The sequence below is a fragment of the Prunus persica genome, chromosome G7, assembly GCF_000346465.2.
Source record: "Prunus persica cultivar Lovell chromosome G7, Prunus_persica_NCBIv2, whole genome shotgun sequence".
Taxonomy (NCBI): domain Eukaryota; kingdom Viridiplantae; phylum Streptophyta; class Magnoliopsida; order Rosales; family Rosaceae; genus Prunus; species Prunus persica.
The window spans coordinates 9,752,456-9,773,889 of record NC_034015.1 but is presented as its reverse complement, the minus strand read 5'-3'; the positions used below and the strand labels follow the sequence as shown (position 1 = coordinate 9,773,889).

Here is a 21,434-nt window from a genome sequence, read left to right as displayed (position 1 = left end):
TTTTTAAAAACGAAAAGTAAAATGTTTTTCTTTAACAGGCTTTGGATCCTTGGGAGAGGCTGCAGACATGCAGCACTGCAAGACATGTGGCTTTCGCAGACAACGCCACTACACACTTTCAAAGCGTCCTAAATTACGAAACTACCCCCACTACTCATCCTAGCCGTTACAACCTTTTCAACCTAAAAAGACCCAATCATCACGACCGCCATAATAAAAACAAATCAAGGGCAAATTGGTACTTCCGCTCACCTCTTCCTCTTCTCTCACTGTAGTTTTTCCTCTCTACAGTCCTGAAACAAAAACAAAAGCAAAACCCATAAACTCCAAAACAACTCAACACTCAGACTTCCTCCCTCTCTCACTCATCCATTTCTCTCTCTAGGTTTTTGTTGTTGTTTGGTTTGGGTTCGATTGAAGTGTTCAATCATGGCGTCGTCGTCCTCCGATCCCGGTCCAAAGACCGAAAGCGGCGGCGGCGGCGGTGCCGGAGCAGAGGCGTCAGAGGCGGTGACGGCCAGCGATCAGCTATTGCTGTACAGAGGGCTCAAGAAAGCGAAGAAAGAGAGAGGCTGTACGGCCAAAGAGCGCATCAGCAAAATGCCTCCTTGTGCTGCTGGAAAACGCAGCTCCATTTACCGTGGAGTCACTCGGTAAGCAGCTGTTTGGTTACTGAGAAAATGTGCAAATCACGATTTTTTTTGGTTTCCAAGCTTAGGCTTGCTTGCTAGTCCGAAAATGTTTCAATTTCATATTTTTGATGCATTTATAAAAATAATAAAAAATAAAGGAAAAAATTTTGATTACTGGTATTGGAAATTTAGGCATAGGTGGACAGGTCGTTATGAAGCTCATCTTTGGGACAAAAGTACATGGAACCAGAACCAGAATAAGAAGGGAAAGCAAGGTCTCTCTCTCTCTCTCTCTCTCTCTCTCTCAAATATGCTTATATACATGCCTTTCTTCTTTTTTTGTTCCCATTTTTGTATATGTATGCATATGTAATTGCTGACAAGATTTGATTTGGACTGTGCATGGAACTATTGGCGCGTGATTCAATATGCCAGTTTACTTGGGTAAGTTGGTGGCTCAAGTTTTTCTTGAATTCCTTAAGAAACTGCTAATTATTGTGTAATGTATTATGCATCGTATCAATCGGTAATCCTTGAGTAGCATGTTTAATTTACAGGGGCGTATGACGATGAAGAGGCTGCAGCTAGAGCTTATGATCTTGCTGCCTTGAAATACTGGGGCCCTGGCACACTCATTAATTTTCCTGTGAGATTAGTGTCATTGATTCACTGTTTTCATTTTATTGTTTTTGTTGCACTTGGAGCTGCATCCATGGCCTATCATTTTTTAAATTTCTTCCCTTTTTGTTAATTGGGTATCATTTGTTTTACTGTTAAATACTAATAGTGAAAATACAGCTATGTTTTCCAAATCAACATCTCAGTTTTTTCATGTCATGGATTGGAAATACATGACATATGTAAATATTTTTTAGATACACTATGTAAAACGTGCCAATTTCCAGCACTTCTGTTGTCAACTAAAGTATTCCCCTTGTTCAAGTTTTTACTCTTCTTTCAATTACTTCAGGTTACAGATTACACAAGGGATCTTGAAGAGATGCAGAATATGTCAAGGGAGGAATACCTTGCATCTCTTAGAAGGTGTCTACATAGTTGTTTAAGTACATATTGGAATCTGAAAACTGTGCACATTGCTTATAGTAATTCTTTTCCTTCAGGAAGAGCAGTGGTTTCTCGAGAGGAATTTCTAAATATCGTGGGCTTTCCAGGTATATTTTACATTTAAATGTTGCTTGTGTGCACAATATGTGTAAATTCATTTCCAATAGAATTTCTTGGCACATTATGTGCTTCCTTAAAGATGCTCATTTATAAGTTTTTGAGATTGAAGTTTTGTTGGTTATTTAGTTAAGAGTCTTTTTCTTCTTCTTTTAGGTGTCAACCGTCCCAAACTGGAATCGGGACAAGAAGTAAAAAACTAGTTTATCACCAGTAGTAACAAATTATTTATCATTCATGCTCATGGAGTTATACATTGGAAATCTCAATTCCACCAGATTTCTATATAATATTATGTTCTTTATATTTTCTTCTGTGGCGTGTTCTCGGTTGTTTTTATTTTTTATTTTTTTAATGTTATCCAGTCTCCTTTTCCACCAAACTGACTGGAAAATTTAGGCATGCTGTGGATTGCATCACTACAGTGCCAATTTTTTTAGTGTAGTTAAATTTCAGCTTGTAAAGGCATAAAATATCTGCAAGTGCATGTGAAAGTCTATAGTGAGGGTGCCATATATGGACCTTCATATTAGCCACAAGATCATTTCATTAAACTTAAGTGAAATTCTATAGTGAAGGTCCGTATGTGGCACCCTCACTGTAGAACGACTCATAAGCACTGCCAGAAATTCATATTGTGCTTCTTCTTTCTGTTCTTAACTTGTTTTTTTTTTTTCTAAACATAACAGTCGTTGGGAACCATCATTGGGTCGTATGGGTGGATCAGAGTACTTCAATAGCATACATTATGGTAAGTTCTCAAGAGATGCTAAATTCAAGCAATTTTTTGGGTGAGCAGCAAAATCAGTTTCCTCATATTTAATCTTGTGCAAAGAAATTGCAGATGCAGGCTTTTTAAATTTATTTATATTCCTTTCATCTGGATTACTGCCTAAATCAGTGCCACTTTCCATCTGTCTTATGCCACTTAAAGGTACAGGCGATGATCCAGCCACAGAAAGTGAATTTTTGGGAGCTTTTTGCATTGAAAGAAAGTTTGATTTAACAAGTTACATCAAGTGGTGGGGAACCAACAAATCTCGTCAAGCTGACACTAGCACAAAATCATCAGAAGAAACAAAACATGGTTTTGTTGGAGACATTGGAGTTGAACTTAAAACATTGGAATGGGAAATCCAGCCTACTGAACCATACCAGATTCCCCGTTTGGGCATTTCCCGTGTAAGTAAAAAGCATAAAGGTGCCAGAGTCTCTGCCATGAGCATCTTGTCACGGTCAGCTGCCTATAAGAACTTGCAAGAGAACGCATCAAAAAAGCAAGAAAACAATGCAGATAATGATGAGAATGAAAACAAAAATACCATCCACAAGATGGACTACGGCAAGGCAGTTGAGAAATCCACAAGTCATGATGAGAGACTTAGTGCTGCATTAGGAATGAGTAGTGGATTGTCTCTCCAAGTCCAAAGAAATGCGTTCCCATTGACTCCGTTCTTGTCTGCGCCACTTATGACCAACTACAATACCATTGATCCCTTAGTAGATCCCATTCTTTGGACATCTCTTGCTCCTGTTCTTCCCTCTGGAATTTCTCGTACTGCTGAGGTTGGTGTTTTCACATAGAGAATCCCTCTTTTTGTTTTCTGTTTTTTGTTCCCAAGAGAAATAATAAACCATTACTTAGCTTGCCTCATAAATAACATGCATGTGATCAGTGGTTTGCTAGTACTCATTTAATTGTATCTTTTTCTTAATTTGATTCATATAATGACCTCGACCAGAACATAAGTGAGAGCTAGTTTCTTTCTAAGGTTTGTTGAAGGGGTGGAGATTTTTTAATTTTTTTGGCCAAGGGATGGAGATATAGTTCAAAACATATAACATTGTTTTTTTTAGCATTAGTGATATGGACTCTAGTATGAGGACTGACAATAACCACATATACTTTCTCGTCACGGGATGGAATCTTTTTTCTATAGGACATGAGATGGCATTGATCAGTTAATCTTATGTACAATCTGCATGTAGAAAATAATCAAATGAAGGGCCAATTATTGAATAGAAAAAATTTCTCAATAATATGGAAAATGCAATTAAATTTTGCCTTTCCACTTCTCCCATGGTTTAGGGTTTAGGGGGACCTCTATCCTTAATTTTATTTCCTATGCGACTTCACCTTATAAGGATTTCAAATATTGTAATGCAGATTACAAAGACTGAGACAAGTTCAACTTTCACTTTATTTCGGCCCGAAGAATGATGCTGCATTTCCATTTGCTCTACAAGTTGGTGAGGTGCATGTGTTCGTTGCCCGACTTCATCTGTTCAGGAAGTTGTATTGTACCTATGCATTACCATGCAACAAACGCAGTAAAAGGGCATGAAGGGTCAATGTAGCTAGACAAGGCTTTTACTTTTTTTTTCTTCCAGGTTTGTATTACGTGGGGTGTAGAGAATATAGAAAGGGAGGTAAAACTTTATAGTGTATCTTTTATATAGAAATTTTTTAATGTATGTTGATCAACTAATTTCATAGAGCATTTGCTGAATAAGTTGAAGACAAGAGTTCTTGATTTGAGTATATTGTACAGAAAAGATAGTTATTTGATAAACATGCACAAATTGGAATCATTGCTTGTTGCTGTTAATGCCTTGATCAAATGCTCACTGTAATTGAATTAGCAAAAGTATTACCATAATCATGAAGTGTTGTGTCCCACGTGTGAATGATGCAATGCACATCCAAATTGGCCGGGGTTATATCTCTCCATGGTTTTGGGTACTGGTTCTTGGAAGTGGTAATTGTAGGAGTTGTATTGTGATAATGTCAGCTGTCCACTTATCTCCAACTTACGAATTTGGTTAATACAAAAACTCTGTGATCATATTTTTACTTAGATTTTTTTGGATTGTCGAATTCGATCCGTGCTAAGAGATTTATCATTCATGGATGTTGATAAGGGTCCTCCCCAACAATGTTACCTTTTACTTCGTGTTACTGTCGAAATTGTTTAACAGGGGTTCCTGTAAACACAGATTTCATTTTTCTTTTCTTTTTCTTTTTTGGTGAGAATTAAAAAAGGTGAAAGTTTATAGAACAACTCTGCACCATTGAAGAAGGAAGAAAAGAAACCCACACAACCGAGATTCATGTATTAAAAAAGGGTTCACCTGGAAGTTGCATATGCTTTTTGTTCTCATCAATCATGAACTTCAAGGCTAACATTCTCCAAACAGACAGAGGTTTTGAGAGCTTCAAAATTTTCACCCAGATACGTCAAAATATAACAGATCATCAATGTGGGTTGAATAAAAGAATCAAACATTCATCACCTTTAACTACATAGAGTCTTGGAACAAGCAATAACATCCAAATGCTCAATTAACAAAATAGCTAAGAAAACCCTTCTGGAAGCAAGGGGAACTATCAATTTCAAGTTCAAATTGATGCTCAGTCACACTATACGCATTTGGAGATTGGAGGGGAATCAATCCCTTGAAAACTATGGTGTTTACATCAACTGGAAGTCACAGTCCTCCGAAAACAAAGAGGAAACAGTGTGGAAACTTGGTGATTTTGGAGAGAAAGGAGGTGAGTCAAGCTTTTCGGACAACCAGGATGGTTCAAGCTCATTCATCTCTTCCAAATGCAAATACCTCGAGGGAGACTCTGGCTGAAAACAAAGACAAACAAACGGTACAGTCACAAAAAATCTAAACTGACAAAGTGATTGCAGAAAAAGAAAAAGGGGAATGCAAAAGTTACCTCAAATTTACTTGACGATGCAGGTGCTGCCCAGGGAGATGCAAGATTCTTGCAAGAATCTGAACAAAAAATGAATTAACTAATGAATTAAAATGTCCAGAAATCATTGATATCGAGAAATTCAACTATTTTAAAAGTAAAATACCCTTATGTATTCCAAGTGTCATCAGAAAATGATCCATGTCCATAGCCTGGGTTTGTGCTTTAATGCATTCTTCATGATTGTGCAGAAATCGTTCCTCTGCAATAGCACCAGGACAAAGAGCCTCCTCTGCCACAACACTCAGCTTCATGTTGTGCTTCTTCTGCACTAGTGGTGCCTGTGAGTTTGAAATGTCAGATAGAGCCTTCCTGCTACGGGTCTGAACCTTATCTGAGGCCTTAGAAAAGGCTTTCTTATTGCTTGCATCATGAACCATTTCCTTGGAAAGCTGCTTTTTTGACGCCTGGGTGAGAGCAGGCTTCCCTGAATTCGATAGATCACCAAGAGGTTTCCTTGCACCAAGCCCCCCTTTCCTTTGTTTTCTGAAGGTATCACCTTTCCTCCCAAGAGAAGCTCCTGTCATAGATATTGTAAGGATTAGACCAAACCAGCAGAACAACAATTTTAGACTTTAAAGAAAAGCAGAGCTAGACTTGAGTACCATGAGAGTGAACAATGAGATTCTGATCTTGAAACAAATGACCAATTGTTGATGCCATTGTGCTTTCTTGTAGTCAATTCAAATTAAACTTCTGAAAACTGTAGAAACAGCAGAAAAAGAATGCAGGAATTTAGCATATCTCTTCATATTCAATTGAGGGTGCAAGATGCAATCAATCACTGATTATAATATGCTTAAGATCAGAATTTGACATTCTTGGCTAGAAAAATAAACATTAATCACGATTGAGCAACAATTTTTTTGTCAAGAACACTCAAGAAATTAGGTTGGATACCCCAAGAACTAGGACATCATACACACCAGACCCCCATGACAAGAAATACACTTCTGGGTCATCTTGATCCTAATATTCAACTTCCAATCCCACAAGAATTTCATATCTATCTTCCCCAGTCACCAAATCATCATCAAATCCGTAAAATCCTCCCTTACTTAGGGTTAAGCCTTGGCTCCCACAAATTGGGTGTCTTTAAATATTAAAGAAAGAAAGACAGACAAAGAAAGAAACATTCCACTGTAATCATAATTAATTAGTTACAATAACTTCTTTAACAAATATTAAAATGAAATTAACCAGAAATTAAACTTCACATCCAAAACCCTCCTTCCCTTTCTTTCGGCAAATTGCAAATTGTTTACCCCTACAGAAAGATTCTTCTTCCATTTCGTAACCGAAACTAAAATTTTTACAAGATTAAGTAAACGAAGTGTATTCTATATCATCCCCAGTCACCAATCATCATCAAATCCCTAAAATCCTCCTTACTTAGGGTTAAACCTTGGCCCCCATAAATAAAACCCAAGTTAACAAACAAATCAGAAATAAAAAGATGGCAAAATTATACCTGTCAGAACAGAGACAGAGGGCTGAAGTGAAAATGAAGAAGGCAGATTACAAGTAGTTTCGTTCGCAGAATAAGCGCTGAGTAAGATCACAACAGAGAAATGCGTTTTTAAAATTTGAGAACACAGAGGTCGGCCATATAGACGGATGGGATTCCAACGGTAACTTCATGTTGTTTTTACGTTAATACCCCTATTATCAACACCTAATTACCAAAATTACATTTTCATGTTTATCCGTCCGATTAGACACTCTGAATCCCCACCGCAATTGTTTTTTCCGTTTAGTACCCCAGTTATTCATGTCACATTTTCATATTTTGTGACTCTATACTTTTTTTTTTCCCTGCCTAATGTTTGAAGAAGTCTCAAATTTAAATTAGGTCTTCCTCAACAAAAAAAAAAATTATTTAGACTTCGAAAAAAAAAAAACCATTACCTCTTAACTTTAAAAAAAAAATTATTCATTAAACATACGATCATATAATGAGTATATTACATTAATTATTACACATATTTAAACTAACATGAGTTTTATAAGCGGCTTGTAATAAGTGATTAAGAACGTTTACTCATGCATTCTAAGTCCTAGATTTGATTCCCCTAATATAATTACATATAGTACACATACAGCATAAAACCATATAACACATATTGGAGCAGGTTTGAGCAAGTCCAAACAGGTCAGACCTCTTTGACCTCTATTGGTCCAGATCTCTGGCCAAGCTCGAGCTCAAAAACCTTAACCCAAGGCCAATTTTATGTAATATCGGGTCAGGCCATCCAATATATTATGACAGGCTGAGTTTTAGCCCACCACACCAAATGGGCTTACATCGGGCCTCAAGCTAGTGGACCAAATGATGATGGCTAAATGTAGGCATTAGGAAACCTTGGAATGAAAGTTGTTACAATCCCCAAGAAACATTAGAACTAGGGGTGGGCACGAGTCTCATTCTCACCCCAAATCGGAACCGGAGCTGACACTATTCGTTTGGTCTTGTTTTGACGAAAAAAATTATAAAACTGATTTGGTCTAGTTAGAATCGGAACTTTTTTTTTATAATTTTTTTTTACAAAACCCAATTAAAATGTTATTTTTTTAGGCTTAAAAAATTACAAATGGGCTCATTTCATGCAAAGAGATGTGATTTGGAGTTGGACTTGGAGAAAGATTAGTTATGGGCTTAGAAATTTAACATTGGGCTTAAATATTTTATTAAAAAAATACCTAGTCGGTCTGATTTTTTCACTTCAAATATCAAAACCGAATCAAACTGGTCCGGTTTGATTTTTGGACGGCCCAATTCAGCTGTTTTTCAGTTTTTCACTTTGAATGCCCACCCCCAATTAGAACAAATCAAAATTGGTTCAATTGGTAAGAGGCGCGGGTTTGAAACTCAGCATAAAAGAAACTATATAACTTGCTACACTTGTACATATACTTTTATTTAATATTGTCAAGGTTGGGCCAAGCCCAAAACAAGTAGAACAAGGCATGAAGGTTGAGAACTTGGGAAAGGGAGGAGCAGTGGCGAACCTACAAAGACATAAGGAGGTACAACTGCACCTCCTCTCACTGAAGAAAGTGTTGTAGACGTCGAAAAGTTGCACCTCCACTCAGTCTGTTGTGCACTCCACATGTTCGACAAAGTGAAAGTTAATACATGATAAAGACTAGAGACCCAGCTGGAGGATGCCCACTTTGAGAATCAATATCAGTGTAGAATGAAAAGGAAGAAACTCCTTTAGTATTAAAGAGATTTTGCTTTTTAAAAAAGAAAGTCCTTTTTTGAGAAATTCTTCCCGTCTCCACCAATCCAAGTCTATAAGATCATCAAATTCATAAATAAAATTTTTTTACTACTCCTCCACCAAATCTGTTTATTTTCTTGATTTTTTTTTTTTATAGAGAATTTCAATCTTTTATAAAAACGGATTCATTGATTAAGTCTGGTGCCAAGAAAGAAAATATTGTATTGATCAAGCTTCCAAAGTAAGTTCAAATGTAATTCAAACTGATTCATAATATGTTTTTATTTTAATTTTTTTTATAAAACTTTTAGCCTTTCAAAATTGCTCCTTTGTTAAAAAATTCTTGAGTCCACCAATGTAGAGGAGGGAGGTGGGAATTCAAATTCAAAATGTGATGGCAACTAAAGATTATTACTCTTAATCACTTGAACTACAATCCCCTTTCTTATGAGAAGTTATTTTGACACTCATTTTTTAGCCACTTGCACTTGTTTTGTGAGCGTAGAAAATTGTAAGATATTCCAACCATTTGAGCTATAAAATTATACTATATTATTTTTATGAACTAAAGATAAATCAATGCTACAACAACCAGATTGGACGAACCATGAAAGCAAAAGAAAGTCCAATTGGTTGTTATTTTCCAGTCCTGGATGGAGAAAGTGTAAGGGATCATTTGCTACCATTCACCTTTAAAATCCACCTGGTTGAATGGCAGGTTTTGACATCTTTTGTTTGTTAGGTATTATCATCGTAATCATTTTTCTTTGAAAGATAATTTTCCATTAGCTAAGTTAACGAGGGCCATTAAATTGTTGATTTGATGTTACTCAAAAATGTGAAATTATTATATGATATTAAAATATGATCTATGTATTTAAAATATTTTTACTTTAGAGTATAATATTAATAAATATCTATTTATATTATAACATGTAGACGAGTTATTCCACGCGACGACAGTTCTGTACCACACTATGATTAGTTATAAGTAGAGAAGGAAAATTAAAAAGAAAATAATAGTAATATTTTAGAAATAAACAAATAATCATAAACACGTTTGTTTAAACATGTAATTTGTAAATGGGCATATGCCATGGCTCTTGGAATAATTCCAATGTGCTTTGTTTGCTTCCAAATCCAAAAGCATCTCTCCACCACGAGCCACAGTATGATCCTGCAATTCTGGGTCCTACTTGCATCCTACGGCTCACAGCAATCCAAGGACACTTTGGGGCCAGGTTGGACACTCTGGGCCCACTCTGGGCCCCACCAGGAAGCTTCCCTACAGCACACGTGTACAGCGACCCAGTTCTGCTAGACCTAATGTTTTGTCTGCAACGTTATCTGCTCTCTACAAAAAACCAACGTCATCTCAATTTCCTAGGTCATACTTTAATTTTAATTTTATTTTATTTATCGCTTTTTATATTTTTGCTGGGAGATTAATTATTACTTTGGCGGTGGTCAGTGGTTCGTCTTAAAAAGGCCATGCTAATTATATATTTCCATTGGTTTAAGATTTGTCACCGAAATCTCTTCATTCAGCTCATCCCTAAATTCTCACGATAAATTCAGACAATTTCTTTTTGGTACAAATGGGAGGAAGACGTGTTTTTTGGTAAAAAGAGAAGAGTGCTGCTATTTCCACCCCCTTGTCCTATTTTTTCATTCACCTTATCTTTCCACCCACTGTGTAAATTTAGAAAAACACAATCCTATGTTTCCACCCATCATTATTCATAAAATACCATTCAATTATTAATTTATGCAAATTCTCTATATTTTTTAGTGGAAACAATGTATTTATTTCAATAAAACTGAAATCAACAGCATATCTTCCTCAATCGACAAGTTCTAGATGAAAGCAGGAGGGTCTCTATCCCATGAGAACATGTCAATTGATGAAATAGTGAAATATGCAATACTATGTGCCATTGTATTGGCATCGCTAGAAACAAAACAAACTGAAGAATTATTTAGTTGTTGAAACCAAAAAAAGGACAGTCTTCGATCGATACTGATGAGTTGTCTACAATGTTAGATCATTATTAAAATACACTTTAACCTCAGATCTATCATCCTCGCTCATCTCCAACATCAACACCAAACTCCTCCTTACCCTTCAAAAAGCCAACATGTTATTACTACAAAAATGAAAATCAATGAACCCAGCCTAAAGAGACAGAGAGATAGAGAGAGATAAGAGAAAATGAGGATTTGTTGACGTCGTGGCACGGGGGGAGGGGGTCGCCGCTGGCGGGTGGGAGGGGTGGACGAGCTTTGGTGGCTCTTGGGTTTATGGTTTTGTTTTTAAGAATTAATTTTAGTTTTGTTTTTAGTTATTAAAAGTGAACATTGTCAAAAAAAAAAAGAAAAAAAAGATAGTCCTTAGAAGTCATTTTATGAATGGGTAAATTAGTCTTTAAAATTTTGAAAATAAGGTGGGTGGGAAAATAGGACAGGTGAGTGGAAATAGCAGCACTCAAAGAGAAATGCCTCATGTTTCAACTTCGAATTCTTCCTCTTTATTATTATTCGCAAAGTGGAGATTGAGTGTGATGCTACTTCTGCTGTGGCTTTGTTAAAAAGCCCTATTGTGTCAACGCACCCTCTCTTTAGTATTATCAATTGCTGCAAAATGAAGATTCATGAGGATTGGTGCTGCTCTGTGAAGCATATTTTTCGTGAACAAAATTGTGCTACGGATGCTCTTGCTGTGAAGTGTTATGATTTTGCTCTTGGTCTCCATGTGTTTCTTGAGGCTCCAGCTTTTCTTAGTGATGTGTTAGTTGCTGATGTTAGAGGTGCTGTTAGACCTCGTCTAGTTTCTGTTTAGTTTCTTTTGGTTTGGGGTTTTTGCCCTCCTCTGTACCAAAAAAAAAAGGTATGTTATATGAGTTTGATGATGGCGATGGATCCTTCCATATTGGTTATAACTTGTAACTATTTTATGGGTAGTTGTAGTGACCCTTGTAGCTATTGTATTTGTATTATCCTCATGGCATAATTTATGAATGCAATCTTCTTATTGTTTAGAAAAAAAAAAAAAAAAACCTACCCTTGAATTGTGCATACCATCTGTTCAGAATTTTTTTTTCCTTGGCCATGATCCTTTTAAATACTATTTCTTGTTTTCTTTATCACATCAATTGAGTCTTGAACAATCATCGACCATTTAATTTTCGTATCTCTAAATAAGCCCCTAAAAGGGTGATGAGGAACTTCAATATGAGCGTGACTGAGAAGATATCACCACAAAAGACTTCTTATTCAAAACGCCACAATGGACTTATTCACTAACCCAAAAAACAAGGCAAGGAGAGAGAAGAGGGGAGGAGAGGCAATAATGCTTCTTTCTCCTTCCTCTCTATGAAGTTTTTCTATTTTATTTGTCGTGGTAGTTGGCTTTTGCCTTCTTCTTATGCAAATCACTTTCAACCAAAAAAAAATCTAAACCTTTTCATGAATTAATAAATGTGGACATTTTATGAAAATGAAATATAATTTATGACATCAATGCTACTTCAAACAAAAACACATGCCTGGCTACGAAAAGTCAGGTTTAAACTAACTTATGATATTAAGCACAATTAGTAACTACATCTTTTGAAAAATAAAAATAAAAATCATACCTAATTAAGTTCCGTTGGAGTGACGAATACGTGACAATCTGAAAGCCAAAGCAGGTGAAATGCTTTACTCTGAAAGTTACTTCTTGATTGGTGATTGAACGTTGAAGCAAAGTTTTTAATATTATGATCCAATCATTTTGCAACCATGTAGATATGTGAATGGTCAATTCCTTCCCGGCCCTAGTGGGACTGACACATTGACATACAGTGCATATAGACATTTAAGCAAAGTTGAATATTTTCCTCAATCATTCAATTCAATTAATTGTGACCTGACATAGAGTAACTATTGTTCATGATATTTAAACTTAAATGACCAAATTTTTTATTCTATTATATAAAAAAGAATAATTAAGAAGTCATATGTATATGTTGTTTTATAAAATAAATAGGTTACGTTAGAAAGGGTCAATATTTTTCTTCTCTAACACATGAATGGACATAATTGGTTCATACTTAAAATAACGAGAGGAGCTTCCCAGTTTCGGTGTCATTGTCATTGTTTTCCTATTTCTTTTTTTACATGAAATGTAACATACGGAAATAAATTGGAAGAGGGATGCCATGGCATGAAGTAGAGGTGGCAATTATTGATATGACACATTTTTTTTTCTTCTCATAATTGATATGACACATGAATGGACATTGTTGGTTCATACCCAAAATAATAAGAGGAACTTCCCAATCTTGATGTCATTGTCATTGTTTTCATATCTCTCTTTTTACATGACATATAATAGAAGGAGATAGATAAAAAGAGGGATATAATGACATGAAATAGAGGTGACAATTATCAACATGACACGATCAAAATACGAGTTAAATTCAGGTCAACCAGCTAAAAACTATTAAAAAAATTGGGAGGGGATGTTTCAGGTTGACCCATAGGTCACATTTAACATGTTTAATTTTGTTACATATTTTTAACATTAAATTTGTCTTTTTGTATAATATATTATGATCGCTTAATGAGTTTTTTGTCAGAATAATTTAAGCGGGTTAAACGAGTTAAACAAATTAATATGTTTAAGTTCAATAACAATTCAATTCAACTCAACTCATTTAATAAACAGAACCCTTTTAATAAATAAGTTGTATTCGAATTAGAGATTTTTGACCCGTTTAATACCTCAATATGACCCGAACCCGACGCCAAACAACCCCCAACGGCAGGCAGGTAGTATTTGTCCAAAATAAGACCTCACAAACACAGCACACCCCTCACCGCCCATTCAACATCTCGTATCTCGCGTGAAGTACATCACACTCACTCTCCAGTCTCAACGAAAAATCTGACCGGAAAGCGCCTCCATTTCTACCAATTTCACTTTATTCCATTCTTTTAAATTAAAAAGAAAAGAAAAAGAACAAAAAATTCCTTGTTTTTGGTGCTACAGTCCCTCTCTCTCTCTCTCTCTCTCTCTCTCTCTCCCCTAAAGCTGCTGCCAAATCCAAAGCTTCCAACAGATGTCTCAGTTGGACTTTAACAAAAGCATTTCCCAGTTGCCACCTCCACCTCCCTCGTAGTCAGCGCCCTCCTCCACATCACTCTCTCTCAATTCTCAAAGCGCAGAGAGAAAAAGTGAAGAACGAGAAGGAAAAGTGCAACTGTTCAATCGCTGCGTGGAAGCCTGGAAGATAGGGTTTGGAGCAGACATGGGGACTGGACGGAGACAGTTGAAGGTTATGCTTTGGAAGAATTGGCTTCTCAAAGTTCGTCACCCTTTCGTCACCTGCGCTGAGGTTTCCTTCTTCTCCTCACTTCTTCAAATTTGACTTCATTATAGTTTTTTTCTAGTCATAATTTGTTTGTGTCGACTTTCGGTCTTGATTTTCTTTTTCATTCTTTTAAGCGATCATTATAAATTCAGAGTTTTTGTCGTTTGTTTTTGAGTTTACTGTGTAATTCGGTGTGGAATTTGTAAATTTTAGACTTAAGATGATCATCATGCTGCCGAAACTGCTATTTTGAGCTGCACTTTGTTTTTGTTTCTTTTGTTTTGGTAAACAGGGGCCAAAGGCCAAAAACAAACAACCAAGAGGGATAAGACTAGTTAGGTGATCAGCAGCGATTTGCTTTGAATTGCTCCTTTATATAATCTTTCTATTTTAGGATAATTGCTAAATGAGAGTTATGGAGAAAAAGCTGTATAGTTATCTAAGGACTTTAAAATAAGCATACCGGATTAATGTCACTATAGAAAAAGAAGAGTAGGGAGGTGGTGAAGATCAAGGTTCAAGTGATTTTATAGAGTTAAATTTTTTGCTGTCTAGCTCAATCTTGCGGGTTGAGAAATTCAAGATGATGTGATTCATAGATACACCTCAAGATGGGTGAGGAGTGTGCATGATCATCGTATACCTTTTGGAATGGAAAGGTAAAGTTTATAGAAGAACTTTTAGACATGGAACAGAATGCTGGACAGTTATAAGGACGTTGATACGGTGGGAAGACAAGAAAGGATAGGATTTGAAATAAAACTAGAATGTTGAATTAGCACATATTGAGATAAAATGAGAAAGCACCAACTATGTTTGGTTTGTATGTGTTCAACAAAGATCAATACATGCACCATTTAGAAGAGTGACTTAATGAGCGGAGCTAGTAGTGCTAGGGGAATAGGAAGACAATAATAACAAGGGTATAGGTACTTAAGATTGTTATGATAGCATGTGACTTTAACGAAAAGTTGGGATCAAGCTATGGTGCTGCTGCTGCGGAGGTTGTTGTCGTTGTCTTTGTTATTGTAGCAAGTCTTTGTTATTGTAGCAAGTTGCTTTGTTGTCGTTGTTGTTTGTTTGTTTCCTTTGTTCTTCTATGCTGCCTTCATTTTAATTGTAAAAGTAAACAATGAAAACTTATTGTCTTCCTTTTGGATTTTGGTTTTAAAGTGGCAGTTTCTTGTTAGGTGTTATTCATCATGTTTCAAATTAAAATAATTTTCTTATTTATTTATTTATTTTTCTTCACTTTCGTGAAGAAAAAGTTGATGAAACCAATCTGAAACTTATTTATGATTTTCTTGCAGATATTACTCCCCACAGTAGTAATGTTGTTGTTAATAGCTATAAGGATGCGTGTTGATACGCAGATTCACCCATCGCAGCCGTAAGTGGCGACAAATTCTGGCTAATTTTTGTGTTTCATTTATGTTTGTGATATAGTGTGCGTGTGTGCATGGCAGGGTGTGTGTGTTGTATGCGGTTATGTGCTTTTTACTTGATTTGGTACTACATATTTTAAGGATGTTTCACTTTGGGCCATATTCTCCCAATACTTAATAAATTTGAAGGAAATATGGAAACAAATGAAATTAAAACCCTACATGGATTTGGGCAAGGTTTTTGTGTGTAGAATTTCTCATTTTGTGAGAAGTATTGGTGCTAAGTTTAATGAGACTTGACCAGGTATATCCGGAAAGGGATGTTTGTGGAAGTGGGCAAAGGAATATCACCTAATTTTGAAGAAGTTTTGGAATTGCTGTTGAATAAGGAAGAGTTTCTGGCTTTTGCACCAGACACCGAAGAAACAAGGTCAATGATTAACATAATATCGGTTAAATTTCCTCTCCTGAAGGTACCCATTCTTATCTATTGCCTGATTTGGTTACTTTTGGTATATAGTTGTGTGTTCATGCACATGCTAGGCGCATTCTTTTTCTTTAGCACGTCTGAGCTTTGACACCTCTTCTCTATTTTGCAATTTATTTATAAAAGTGTTGAAGTTTTTGTCACATATGAGATTTGTTAACCACCCTACATAGAATGGATGATATTGGTGTGGGACTCTAGTTACTCTCAATTAGATATCAAGTCTTGTGCTGTCTTCATTCTAGCACACTATTGAAAATGCAGATGTTTTGTTAACGTTATCATCCTGCTTTGATTTTCTTAAATGGTGTCCATTTCCATATGGAGGCTTCATCTTTAGAGTATGATTTTTGGGCTAATTCATTAGTGCACTATTGTGAGCGAGACATGTTCAATTAGGTGCATTTTTTTTTTTTTGTCTTTTTCCTAATAGAAAAATTTAGGGTTAAGTTCTTGGCTTTCTCGCACTTTCTCGGCTTTTTGGTTAAGATCAAGTGTAGTATATGTTCTTATTAGTAGTTTCAGATGATTGACCCAATGGTCATTAATTATTAGGCATAGAATTTGTTGCTTTTTATTTATTAGAAAAATCTTATTTTCTGCCCCTTCTTTTTAACTGGATGTTTTAGTTGCAAAGTTCTGATCTTTTTATTCCCATATGGTTCTCTTCATCACATTTAAGCATGGCTTTGTTAGTTGGAATTTGCTTGTATAAATTAGAAAATGAAATAACGGGTTTCACAATGTGTCCTTTCATTTCCTTCACAAGGGTTTTCATGGCTCAATCTAAATAAAGTGCATTTCATACTTACAGAATGTTTCTAGAGTTTACAAAGATGAACAGGAGCTGGAAACCTATATAGGCTCAGATCTCTATGGTACCTGCAATCAAATAATGTAAGTCGTACTTTTGTATCACAGTATGGATCAGAGCGAAATTCCCTTGAAATGAATTTCGATTATAGTTGGGACTGGAGAAGTATGAAAGACTAGTGAAGAAATGCAAATTACCAAATTTGTTTCTTTTGATGGTTTTCTTGTGCTGGTCAAACGTTTTCTTGCAGATTAGTGATCTCTTGGACTACATGACTGTAGCAATTCATGTGAATAAGAATTGATTCAGTGCATTATATTCATCTTTTTAAATGTTGATTTGGCTTCCTGAAATTATCTGTATGATCCACACGTCTTCATGAATTGAATGTGATGATTTTTGAAAAAAAAAAAGGGAGCCAACTATCATACCTGCACCAATTAAATGTTTATCATAATGTGGATAACTGTGCTGGAGATATTGCGTTGGTTATGGTATGTTCTAATATCTGCATACTCTAATTACTTTACAAATTAAAATGTGTCTTGCTTTTATTTTTTATTTTTTATTCTATAATTATTTAATTTATTTTTTTTAAAGTAGTCATCTGACTTATGCTTATAATTTAAAACTCTTACTATACTGTATTTCTTATGTGATGGTCATTGTGTGGTCACTGGATGGCTATTTTTTGAACAACGCAAGTCTGTTTGATTCTATGAGAAGTCACATTATTAAATTTAGCTGTGTCACTGAATAAACTGAACTATTTGTTTAGGAATTGCTCGAATCCAAAAATCAAAGGAGCAGTAGTATTTCATGACCAAGGTCCCCAATCTTTTGATTATAGCATACGTCTCAATCACACATGGGCTTTCTCAGGATTTCCTGACGTTAAATCCATCATGGACACAAATGGTCCCTACCTTAATGACTTGGAACTGGGCATAAATACAGTACCGACAATGCAATACAGCTTCAGCGGTTTCTTAACTGTATGGTTGCTTCGTACCTTCGCCACTTATTGATTTTTGATATCTTACTTTCATTTGTTCCTTTAGTTGATGTATGGAGCTTTGTCATAACTATATTTATATTTTCTAAAAAACTTTTTGTTCTCCAGTTGTGTTCCCAAAATTTGTCTATAACAAAAGCTGGGTTTGGGTTATTAGTTCTTTTTATGCAATTCAGGGTCTAGTTAAAAGTAATTTAATAATCTTTTTTAAACATTCGTTTAAGTAGATTGTTGGTGATGGTTTTCTGAATCTGAATGTTAAGGTGAAAATCCAACTGATTAGTGGCACAGACGTAGATGGTCTTTTTTCCTGGCTTCTTCCTTAACTCATTCATCTATATGCTGTGGGAAAAACAATATCCCTTTAAGAATTTTGATTTTTTAAATTTTGGTATGTAAATCCCACAATAGAAATAATAGCACATGCTGTCTCTAGTAACACATAAATTGATAGTACGTGGTACATTTTTTACAGTGCAGTAAGTTGCAGTCTTTCTCTATTTTGTTCCAAAAGAATCATAATGTTGAGCGAAGTGTAGTTTGTGTCATATTCAAAGTTCGGTGCGAAGTATTTTTTTTCCCAAACATAGCTTACTCATGTTGGTTGGATAGGGTTTATTTATACCAATACTGGCGTCTGATATTGTTGTTGCTTGTCCCTTCTCCACTCTCTCAGTGTTTCATAGTGTGACTCATAAGTTTTTTATAATGGTGAATGATTCGAATGTTAATACGATATCCACTTATAGACCAATCTTCAATGATTCTGAAACTTGATGGTTAATACGATATCCACTTATAAACCTTTAATAAGCTTAATGATTGTTATTTAACAATAGTGCAACTTCTAACTTTCATCAACTTTCATCCCTGTTAAATATTGTCACTATTTTTTTTTGTCTTTTGTTTCACAAAATATTTTCTGATTCTGCCTTGATAAGCGCCTAATCTACAATAAAATTGTGGGTGAAACTGCATGTTATTTGTGAAAACGTGTGCCCATTCTTCTTATGCCTTTATACTATTGCAGCTCCAGCAAGTTTTGGATTCCTTTATAATTTTTGCGGCCCAGCAATCTGACACAAAAAATATAGAACTTACTTCATCTTTGCCCTCTGGCGAACCTTCCTCTCTTAAAGTGCCATGGACGAGTTATGGTCCGTCAAACATTCGAATAGTCCCATTTCCAACTCGTGAATACACTGATGATGAGTTCCAGTCCATCATAAAAAGTGTCATGGGTGTATTGTATGTATCTCTTGAATTTTTTATATCTGGTTTTTTCTTTTTATTTTGGATTTCTGTATTGTTCATGTTATAATCATCAGATCACAATCAATATTTCTTAGCATCAATATACTGACATTTTCTGTTTGGTTGGTCTGGAACTTGGATGAGCAGGTATCTTTTGGGATTTCTCTACCCAATTTCTCGGTTGATCAGCTATTCTGTGTTTGAGAAGGTTTGGTACCTGTTATTATATTTTACTTGAAATAAAGCTCAAGATTTACCTTATTCACCTCATGGTTTCTGTTTATTTTTCTCTCTGTTTATTTTTTCTTGGTTAATGTTATGGATGAGAGTAATTTGTTTGTCATCCTTTATGTTCCTGACTGCAACTTGTTTTTTATTCATAATGTTTCAGGAACAGAAGATAAGAGAAGGTCTTTATATGATGGGGCTGGAAGATGGGATATTCCATCTCTCATGGTTTATTGCATATGCTTTGCAGGTTGGTTCTTTGTTCTTTTGTATTTTTGTTTAATTTATGAAGAAGTCTCAGCAAGAATTCAATCAATTTAACCCCATTTTTTATATTAGAAATTTATTATTTAAATAATTATTGCCACCGTTGCATGCTCTTGTATTTTTGGAAGATTTTTGAAATATTAATATGACTTCAAATTTCAGTTCTTTGGCTTTGTAGGATAGAAGTCTAACTATTGTTGCATGGCTCTAGTATTTGCACTGTTGAACAATGATTGAGTCTCAGCATTGATCAACTTGCAAGAAAGGAAGTGTCTCCTCTGATTGATAAAGCAACGTAGTGTTAATGTACCATAGGTATTGTGGGTCAGGTTAGATCATGAATATAATTAGGTACACTAGAAAGAAGATGGAGAGGCTATGTTTAATTCGTTTTTCTGAAATTTGGTTTGAAGGAGTGTGAAACTGCATAAGATGGTATATTGATAGGTTATGTTGCGTTGGTGGTAATCTAGATCAAGTTCTATTTGAATAAGAGTAGAAAATATAACGTTGGACTTTTCAGTGCTTGTCATCCCTAACAATTTTCTGAGGGTTTTGTTTTGTTTTGTTTTTCTGATAGTTTGATTTCTTTTGCAGTTTGCAGTTTCTTCTGCGATTATTACGGTTTGCACTATGGATAATCTTTTCAAGTACAGTGATAAGACAGTGGTGTTCATTTACTTCTTCTTCTTTGGACTAAGTGCAATTATGCTGTCATTTTTAATCTCTACATTCTTCACACGAGCGAAGACAGCTGTTGCTGTTGGGACCCTTACTTTTCTTGCTGCTTTTTTTCCTTACTACTCTGTCAATGATGAGGGTGTGCCTTTGTAAGTACTGAGCTTTGTACATATCTGTGGTGGATCTCTCTCTCTCTCTCTCTCTCTCTCTCTCTCTCTCTCTCTCCCCTTAATGAGTACAATGTTGAAAATTGCAGTGCAGATAGGTTTCATTCACATTTTCTCTTTCAGGACATTAAAAGTGGTTGCGTCTTTGCTTTCACCAACGGCCTTTGCTTTAGGATCAATTAACTTTGCTGATTATGAGCGTGCTCATGTTGGCCTTCGTTGGAGCAACATATGGCGCGTATGTTCTTTATTTGGTTCTTTTCCCGTCAAAAGTATTTAGGCTGCATCATTGTTTTAATTTTGAGTACTATTATCTTTGTAGGCATCATCTGGCGTGAATTTTTTGGTCTGTCTATTGATGATGTTGCTCGATGCGTTGCTCTACTGTTTAATTGGTCTGTATCTGGACAAGGTATATCTTTCAGAATCTTATCTTTTTATCAGAGTTCCTAATTATGCCAACAGATAGACCTGACAACATGCCAATATTCCATGTTTAAGTGTGTTCGTGCCTAAGTGTGGCTTTTCTTATGTGATCAGGTCCTTCCCAGGGAGAATGGAGTTAGATATCCATGGAACTTCATTTTCCACAAGCGCTTCTGGAAAAATCCAAGTATTAACAAACATCTCAATCACAATTCCGGTGTAGAAGTTAATAGCCGTGACAGTGTTTCCAAGAAGGCAAGCTTTTCTGGGAAAGATAATGTTAAAGCGGCTGTTGAAGCAATAACATTTGATATGAAACAACAAGAGCTTGACCATAGGTATGTGTGCTAAAACTTAAATCCTTGAGTATTTCATTCGTACAAATTGATTTTTTCTTTCCTTCATGATTCAGTTGACTTGTAGGTGCATCAAGATAAGAAATCTGCACAAGGTTTATGGCAGTAAAAAGGGGAAATGTTGTGCTGTTAACTCATTACAGCTCACCATGTATGAAAATCAGATTCTTGCACTTCTAGGTGTGTTACTTTTTTT

General features: G+C 35.6%; 3 protein-coding genes across 3 annotated transcripts in view; 2 read left to right on the top strand and 1 right to left on the bottom strand.

The window, feature by feature from the left end:
* On the top strand, positions 256 to 4,423 carry LOC18770374 (AP2-like ethylene-responsive transcription factor At2g41710). The gene is made up of 9 exons (XM_020569358.1): positions 256 to 653; positions 825 to 907; positions 1,068 to 1,076; positions 1,190 to 1,278; positions 1,603 to 1,676; positions 1,754 to 1,804; positions 2,504 to 2,565; positions 2,749 to 3,380; positions 3,982 to 4,423. The coding sequence occupies exons 1-9, from the start codon at positions 430 to 432 to the stop codon at positions 4,033 to 4,035; spliced, it is 1,278 nt and encodes a 425-aa protein (XP_020424947.1). The 5' UTR covers positions 256 to 429; the 3' UTR covers positions 4,036 to 4,423.
* Positions 5,053 to 7,160, bottom strand: LOC18770090 (protein PATRONUS 1). Its single transcript, XM_020567745.1, has 5 exons — positions 7,052 to 7,160; positions 6,186 to 6,283; positions 5,687 to 6,100; positions 5,542 to 5,600; positions 5,053 to 5,449 (listed from the first exon to the last, which is right to left on the bottom strand). The coding sequence occupies exons 2-5, from the start codon at positions 6,241 to 6,243 to the stop codon at positions 5,288 to 5,290; spliced, it is 693 nt and encodes a 230-aa protein (XP_020423334.1). The 5' UTR covers positions 6,244 to 6,283; positions 7,052 to 7,160; the 3' UTR covers positions 5,053 to 5,287.
* The window catches only part of LOC18771352 (ABC transporter A family member 1), a 28,007-nt gene continuing 20,243 nt past the window's right edge, over positions 13,671 to 21,434 (top strand). The window contains exons 1-13 of the mRNA XM_007202995.2: positions 13,671 to 14,182; positions 15,469 to 15,548; positions 15,848 to 16,016; positions 16,845 to 16,927; positions 17,623 to 17,839; positions 18,890 to 19,107; positions 19,261 to 19,321; positions 19,505 to 19,591; positions 20,206 to 20,438; positions 20,580 to 20,694; positions 20,779 to 20,868; positions 20,997 to 21,220; positions 21,306 to 21,418. Of these exons, the coding sequence (XP_007203057.1) occupies positions 14,096 to 14,182; positions 15,469 to 15,548; positions 15,848 to 16,016; positions 16,845 to 16,927; positions 17,623 to 17,839; positions 18,890 to 19,107; positions 19,261 to 19,321; positions 19,505 to 19,591; positions 20,206 to 20,438; positions 20,580 to 20,694; positions 20,779 to 20,868; positions 20,997 to 21,220; positions 21,306 to 21,418 (1,777 nt within the window). The 5' untranslated portion in view covers positions 13,671 to 14,095. The remainder of the gene's footprint in view (positions 14,183 to 15,468; positions 15,549 to 15,847; positions 16,017 to 16,844; positions 16,928 to 17,622; positions 17,840 to 18,889; positions 19,108 to 19,260; positions 19,322 to 19,504; positions 19,592 to 20,205; positions 20,439 to 20,579; positions 20,695 to 20,778; positions 20,869 to 20,996; positions 21,221 to 21,305; positions 21,419 to 21,434) is intronic.